At 33.8% G+C, this 8,456-nt stretch overlaps 1 protein-coding gene across 1 annotated transcript; it reads left to right on the top strand.

Annotated features, from left to right (window-relative positions):
• The first annotated feature begins 777 nt into the window (after positions 1 to 777).
• Positions 778 to 6,159, top strand: LOC111988083 (homeobox-leucine zipper protein GLABRA 2). The gene is made up of 8 exons (XM_065775668.1): positions 778 to 804; positions 1,520 to 1,894; positions 2,011 to 2,112; positions 4,028 to 4,237; positions 4,617 to 4,791; positions 4,909 to 5,180; positions 5,286 to 5,372; positions 5,474 to 6,159. The coding sequence occupies exons 1-8, from the start codon at positions 778 to 780 to the stop codon at positions 5,852 to 5,854; spliced, it is 1,629 nt and encodes a 542-aa protein (XP_065631740.1). The 3' UTR covers positions 5,855 to 6,159.
• Positions 6,160 to 8,456: the final 2,297 nt, after the last annotated feature.

Here is an 8,456-nt window from a genome sequence, read left to right as displayed (position 1 = left end):
GTTATTCAATTTTATAGGTGTTATTCTAGGCTTGCATACTGAGTTATCCATAAATTCTTTTGGAGGGGGCGTAATAATTGCCTTTTTGAGGATTTGGAATGTTCTGGGGATTAGCTTATAGCTTTGTATGCAGGGAACTTGTTTGATTGGTCTCGTGCTTGGGGAATCACTTCTACTGATTCCATTCCATTGTTCATAGACTCTCGTTCCTCATGTACATAATATCTTTTTTTGTTGATTTCTTTTTACTTATTTTTTTGAGGCTACTTCATCCTTTTCGTATGAAGTAGTACTCCTTTTAATAAAAATGTTTATTACTTGTCAAAAAAAAGAGAAAAAATTTGAAGCTAAGACGCTAAATTCACCTACCAACAAGTATAAAATGCAGAATGGTTGGCTACTTTGCAAAACCAAATGGTCATATATGGTTAATTGTTCCTCATTGCTTAATGTGGTGTCTTTGGAGGGCAAAAAATAGTAGGTGTTTTGAAGATAATGAGAGATCCATACTAGACCTCAAGCTATTTTTCTTTAGAACTTTATTGGACTGGTTGCCTACTTTGCAAAACCAATCATTCTCTTCCTTTCTTGACTTTCTTGATTGTTGTCTTTTTTGTTCTTAATTTGTTGATCCCCTGTACACTCCCTGTGTACTAGGGTGTCCCTTTTTTATATCAATAAAACTTTTTACTTATCAAAAAAAAAAAAAAAAAATTGCAGAACAAGACAATTTGTGGGCATGTTGGGAAACTACATGGTCATGGAATCAAATTAGACATGTATGAGTTGTTGGTCAAGGGAACCGTAACTAGAGATGAAGTTCATCATCTATAGTGTCAAGAATTACTATATTTGGAGGTATTGTATTTAAGGAGAAAGAGAGAATGCATAATCTGATTGTTTGCAAAGCTTACTAGATGCATCGAATAGTTTGTGACTGTTTTGGGTGTGGTACCGTGTGGTCAGTTTAGTGTCAAGAATTACTATATTTGGAGGTATTGTATTTAAGGAGAAAGAGCATGCATAATCTGATTGTTTGCAAAGCTTACTAGGTGCATCGAATAGTTTGTGACTGTTGTTTTGGGTGTGGCACCGTGTGGTCAGTTTCAAGAGACTATTGAATCTGCAGAAACTTCATTGTGATTAAACACAGTAGGACACACATCCCAATGCAAAACTCCTTTCAGTTTAATTTAGTTCTCCCATTTCTGCTCTCCTTGTTGGTGTTGGCAGCATGCTTTACAAAACATCATGATGTGGCTTGTCTGCTGACAATTCAGCTAAAAATTTAGATTAAGATCGTAATGTCTCCCTGCTACATTCTTTATTCTATTGTATCATGAGCAAAGTTGTGCGTACTGTTGGTTTAATGATGTTAACACAAAGAAAATGTACTATTAATTTGGTGGAGCATATATCTGCGCAACTTAGTGGAGCATAAAGTGGAACATTAAAAAGTGTTTGAAGGTTTTTATTTTGTGTTGCATACTTAGTAATAAAGTTTTATTCAAATGTCCAGGTAGAAAAACTCCGATCAGCTCTAGGGAAATACCCTCCAGGGGCATCCTCACCTTCATGTTCAGCTGGCAATGACCAAGAGAATAGAAGCTCTTTGGATTTTTACACTGGGATTTTCGGGATTGAGAAGACGAGGATAATGGAGATAGTAAATCAAGCAATGGAGGAGCTCACAAAGATGGCTACTGCAGGAGAACCATTATGGATTCGAAGTGTTGAGACTGGTCGGGAAATACTTAATTATGATGAATACATGAAAGAATTCTCTATTGAAAACTCAAGCAATGCGCGGCCAAAGAGATCCATTGAGGCATCAAGAGAGACTGGAGTTGTTTTTGTGGATCTCCCTCGTCTTGTTCAAAGTTTCATGGATGTGGTAAATATAATTAGTACCTTTTTCTCAAACCTGATAAACAGTGCTAAGCTTCCTTGTTGATTTACAAGTTTAATAATCTAATATTGGTTTTTATATGAATTAATCTGTTTCTGCAGAATCAATGGAAGGAAATGTTTCCATGCTTGATCTCAAAGGCAGCCACCGTTGATGTTATCTCCAATGGAGAAGGTCCTAATAAAAATGGCGCTGTACAACTTGTGAGTTGCTTGCTAAACCTTTTTCATGGTGTCTTTAATAATAACCTGGGATAAATATTTGCACTAAATCTTTACCTGTCAAAATTTTGAAATTAGTAGTGCTAATGTACTACAGTTAGGGCTGTACAAATTTTACTTGCTTGATGGGTCACTAATTATAAATACAATTTAAATATTCAATTATGAGGTGGTTGTCTATTAATCACATTTATTATTATATTAGTTTGTAAGTTTTTTATGTATTACAACTTGTGGTACCTCATTTTCCTTTTAGATGTGTCACTAAATCACAAAAAGACAATTTAAATATTTATTCATGAAATAGTTTAAGCCTAAATCACATTCACTGCTACATCAGTTTATAAATTTTATGTATTAAAACTTGTGATACCTTATTTTTCTTTTAAATGAATCACTAATCATAAAAAGATAATTCTAATATTCAATTATGAGTATTTGAAGTTTACTATTTATATTAATTATCACATATTATGCATTAAAACTTGTACTTATTTTCCTTTTGAAATGATGAAATCTACCTCATTTTTCTTTTGAAATGATGAAATCTACCTTCACAAATGACAAAAGAATTAATGGTGTTTTCTCAATAAGAGAGGTAACAGGTGTGCATTTACTCAACTGTAAAGAATCTTGGATTTATGTCTTGCATGAGTACTTTCGGTCATTCCTGCAGTCCAACCATGAGCAAAAGTTGGACTTTCGTGTTGGATCTAATTTTTCTGTTGTTATTAACTCAGCTAAAGGTCAAAGTTTTTGACACTTCGGCTGCCTATAATAAATGTTTGGGTACGATCTTTCTTTTTTTGGCTGCACTGGCACTGCTAGGGAAATTAATTCCAGGAAAAGGTTTTCAGTTCTTTAATTTTGGGTATATTTGGTGAGTTAGTTGAAATTCACATTTTTATATTTTAATCAATATTATATATATTATCATATAATTTTTATTTACATGTAATTTAAAAAACTACAAACAACCATTCTCAAATTATTCTATCAAACAACTCTTTGTTTTTGGAGTAAAAGTGGATGCCGTTTGCTATCATCTCCTGGAAAGTGGAAAGATGAATAGCAAATCCTTAATTAATAGCCTTTTAGGAGCAAAAAATGCTGTTTGTCTAGATCTCTTTGAGATCTCACTAATCATTGTGTATATGAATATGAGACTCCCCATCTCACAAATAAGCAATTATCAGGATTCGGGATATATCCATAGTGTTGGGCTCAACGAGTTGGGTAGATACTAGTGGTAGTGGGGGAATAGTTCCCAACCTCATAATATTATTGTGTTCCATATATTTTATGGTATAGTGAAAAAATTAAAGAGAGGAATATCTATTTTGGCATATTTATTTCTTACACCTACGTTTCTTTCTAAATTTTACTTATTTTGGAGAGAAAATTTTAGTGGCCCAAGAGAAAAATACCAATACACTTTCTTTTCTTCTATCCTTGACAAATCAAACACTATTTAAAATTTTCTATGCTGTTTCAAATTAAATACTAGAATTTAAAGAGTAATATTAAAAACACAGTTTTTTTCACAACATTTTCACTAAAATGTCAAGTTTGATTAGAACAATATCGCTTTTACATAGATTCATATTAATACCACTTTTATTATGCATCAATTATAATAGACTACATTAGTAATTGTAAAAAGATTAATGAAATTTATGTGACCATAGACCTTTTTTTTTGCTGAATTGTGACCATAGACTTATTGATATAAAAGTGTTTTTTTTCCTCCCTCTGTCTCTCTGTCTCTCCTTTTCTAGAAATCAAACATTAGAATAAAAAAATATCTTCTTTTCTTTTCTGAGTGAACCAAATATAGTGTTAATAATTTCTGTCATCTTTCGAAATTCTAACAGAAGACAACATTGTTCAATTACAGATGTTTGCAGAACTGCAAATGCTCACACCAATGGTACCCACTAGAGAAGTGTACTTCGTCAGATTTTGCAAGCAATTGAGTGCTGAACAATGGGCCATTGTGGATGTTTCTATAGAAAAAGTTGAGGATAACATTGATGCATCCCTTGTGAAATGCAGAAAACGCCCATCTGGTTGCATCATAGAGGATAAATCAAATGGCCACTGCAAGGTATATACGAAATATTAAACCTCTTCCTGGATGAAATCAGTGATAGGGCATTTGAGTGTTTGCTTTGTTGCATACATAGAGTGAGCTCATCTTCATTTGCATGGCATTTTGCACTTGCTCTATGTCACAAAATGACATCATAACAGTTCCATGCATTTTCCCCCCTTAAACACCAGACAAATGATTCATTCATGGTGATATCTTTCACACTGAGATGCTTATTTGGAAATCATTTTGTAAATTAATCTTGACCAGGGATGGGAAACAACTCAAAAATAAAAAGAAAATTGCAGAGGTGAAACTAATGAAGTGAAGCATAAACTTCTTTAACTGATGTACACAAACGAGTTTAGTGATGATCTTCCGGTGTGGTTTGCAGGTGATTTGGGTAGAGCACTTGGAATGCCAGAAAAGTCCAGTTCATACCATGTACCGCACTATTGTTAACAGTGGTCTAGCCTTTGGTGCAAGGCATTGGATGGCTACACTGCAACTCCAATGTGAACGGCTCGTTTTCTTCATGGCAACCAATGTTCCCATGAAGGATTCAACTGGTAAGTGATGTGGTCCATGTGGAAAGCGTGAAGACGATTTCTAAAGTAAAATTTGGATGAATCTATCAAAACTTAACTGGAGTCTTGGAAATTTACCTTCCTCTTGTCAAATATCAGGTGTTGCCACACTGGCCGGGAGGAAAAGCATTTTGAAGTTGGCACAAAGGATGACATGGAATTTTTGCAGAGCAATTGGAGCATCAAGCTATCATACATGGACCAAGGTGTCAAGTAAGACAGGGGAAGACATCAGGATAACTTCTAGGAAGAACTTGAATGACCCTGGAGAACCTCTTGGGGTGATCTTGTGTGCAGTTTCTTCTGTATGGTTGCCTGTCTCTCCTCATGTCCTATTCGATTTCTTAAGAGACGAAGCTCACCGGAGTGAGGTTTGGCTGCTTTGCATTATATAAACTACTATGGTCGATTATCTAAGGTATAGCATAAGAATTGTTTGGGATGATTTCTAACAATTTTTGTTTTGTATATCATAGTGGGATATAATGTCAAGTGGAGGTCCAGCACAATCCATCGCAAACTTAGCTAAAGGGCAAGATCGTGGCAATTCAGTGGCCATTCAGGCGAGTTCTCTAAAGTCAAAATTACAAACTTCATTAACTTTGGTTTCACCAAATCAAACAAATTCCAACCTCAATCTAACATTGGCTTTTCAAATTCTCAGACGATGAAATCAAAAGAGAACAGCATGTGGGTACTTCAAGATGGCTGCACCAATGCATACGAGTCCATGGTGGTCTATGCTCCAGTGGACATTACCGGCATGCAGTCTGTGATGACAGGATGCGACTCTAGCAACATGGCCATCTTACCTTCAGGATTTTCGATTCTTCCAGATGGGGTCGAGTCAAGGCCTTTAGTGATTACATCTAGGCAAGAGGAGAAGAGCACAGAAGGAGGGTCTTTGCTTACAATAGCAATCCAGATCCTAACTAATACCTCTCCCACAGCAAAGCTTTCTGTGGAGTCTGTGGAGTCTGTTAACACTTTAATATCATGTACCCTAAGAAACATTAAGACAAGCTTGCAGTGTGAGGATGGTTGATCACTACACCTTTATGAATTAGATAGGCACTAATTAATTGTAAAAGTCATAGGTTTTTCTTTTCTTTTTTCTCCCTCCAATATTAGTTTAGCAACTCAGCCTTTTGAAGTGAGTTTGTTTCCATTTGTTCTTTGGTTAGAATGGAGGGCCTGGAACAAAGACATATCTGTGTTTGGCATTCTTTAGATTTAAGTGAAAAAGAGAGTGAGGGGAGAGGTGTGGTTTAGAATCTTTAGAAATCTAAGAAAGGGAGATTTCTTATGTACAGAATTGTTAATTTTATCAATGCCATATTGTGATTGTTATGTTTGCTGCTTTATAAAATTGCTGACCAGAATGGTTCATAAAATGGAACTGATCAATTTGAAATATGCAGCAATGTGGAAATATCGACCTGACACCTGAAGTAGTGACTCTAGCCTAAGAACTTTGACTTATTTTAGATGAATTATACAGTGAAAGTTTACCTCATTCAACTTCCGTTTCAATTACTTCTAAGATTAGCATATTCTTCTAGTTATGCAGGAATCATACACCTCATGATCAATGCTGTCAATATTATAGCGTACTGTACCAACCCATATTTACAGTACTGGCCACTAAACCTATATGAATACCCTCTAAAACCTACTGGAAAAATACTGGGATATACCAGAGTTTTTTGGGTGTTTCAGCTGTTGAGAGAGAGAGAGAGAGAGATTGGGCTAATTTGTGCTTATAAAATATATGAATTTTAACTTTAATGGTAACCCAAAATGATACACCAATATTAATTGATACTGAAATATTTTATTCAGTTGTGGAACCAAAACGGCCTCCATTACAATTAGACATGGCAAAATGGGTTAAATTTTTTTGACCCAACCCAACCCGATTGGAAAAATATCTAACCCGAACCCAATTTTTTTGACCCAAAGCAAAAACGGGTTGACCTGACATAACCTGACCCGAACCCGAACCATTTAAATTTTTTTTTTATTTGGGTAAAAAAAATAAAATTAAGACAATATTGATTTAATTATTTGTTGTGAGTTTTAAAAAAACAATTAAGACATTTACATAATTGCGTGCAAATTAATTGAAATATGAATGGTTAAGAATTTGTAATGAATAAAGATTTTTAAATATAGATAATCTGGTTACAGTAGAGTTAAAAACATAGATTGAAAATTGTAGACATGTGTGAGAAACATTCACAAGTGTGAAAATAATGAAGCCAAAGTATCAAATTAGCATAAATTATAAATGCTTAGACCTATTTTTTAACAATTTATGTCCAAAATAAACGGTTTTTCAAAATAAATTATGATATTTCATAGAGTGTATGTTGCTTAATAATAATATGATATTTATAAAAGAGACCATATATAAATAAATAAACAATCAAACTTTAATGTATATCTTAAATTGAAATAGAGTGCCAATCACAATTGATAATAGATTATAAAATTAATTTTTAAAATTGTAAATTTCTTATATATTTTTATTTTTTGTCAAATAAGTTATCCAATAAGTCATTTGTAATTTTGTTTTATATTTAGAATGTTGATATTGTATAGAAATAAAACTTGTATATTTGTTTTACTTATTTTTGTGTTATTTTAGATAGAAATGTTAGGATTTGTATAATTTTAAAATTATAGAATAAGTATTAATAAGTTTAACTGAGTTCATTCTTGATATAAGTGGTGAATTTAAAGTAATGCATTTTACATCAAATAATTTGTTGCATAACTTTTCAAATGGCAAATACATGTTTTCTTTAAAAAAAAAAAAAAAATTCATGCAAGAAATTCATGTAAAAAATACGGGTCATCCCAACCTGACTTGCAATCTAATTGACCTGAACTCTCTTTTTAACTTGTTTCAAATGATTCGTTGACCCGCAACCCGATTGACCTAACCCGACTCTCACCTGAACATTTTGCCATGTCCAACAGTACGCACAACTTTGCTCATGATACAATAGAATAAAGAATGTAGCAGGGAGACATTACGATCTTAATCTAAATTTTTAGCTGAATTGTCAGCAGACAAGCCACATCATGATGTTTTGTAAAGCATGCTGCCAACACCAACAAGGAGAGCAGAAATGGGAGAACTAAATTAAACTGAAAGGAGTTTTGCATTGGGATGTGTGTCCTACTGTGTTTAATCACAATGAAGTTTCTGCAGATTCAATAGTCTCTTGAAACTGACCACACGGTGCCACACCCAAAACAACAGTCACAAACTATTCGATGCACCTAGTAAGCTTTGCAAACAATCAGATTATGCATGCTCTTTCTCCTTAAATACAATACCTCCAAATATAGTAATTCTTGACACTAAACTGACCACACGGTACCACACCCAAAACAGTCACAAACTATTCGATGCATCTAGTAAGCTTTGCAAACAATCAGATTATGCATTCTCTCTTTCTCCTTAAATACAATACCTCCAAATATAGTAATTCTTGACACTATAGATGATGAACTTCATCTCTAGTTACGGTTCCCTTGACCAACAACTCATACATGTCTAATTTGATTCCATGACCATGTAGTTTCCCAACATGCCCACAAATTGTCTTGTTCTGCAATTTTTTTTTTTTTTTTTT

Source organism: Quercus suber, unplaced genomic scaffold (genome assembly GCF_002906115.3).
Source record: "Quercus suber isolate HL8 unplaced genomic scaffold, Cork oak 2.0 scaffold_117, whole genome shotgun sequence".
Lineage (NCBI taxonomy): Eukaryota > Viridiplantae > Streptophyta > Magnoliopsida > Fagales > Fagaceae > Quercus > Quercus suber.
Note: the sequence above shows the minus strand (reverse complement) of the source record. Positions and strands in the feature narration are given on the sequence as shown.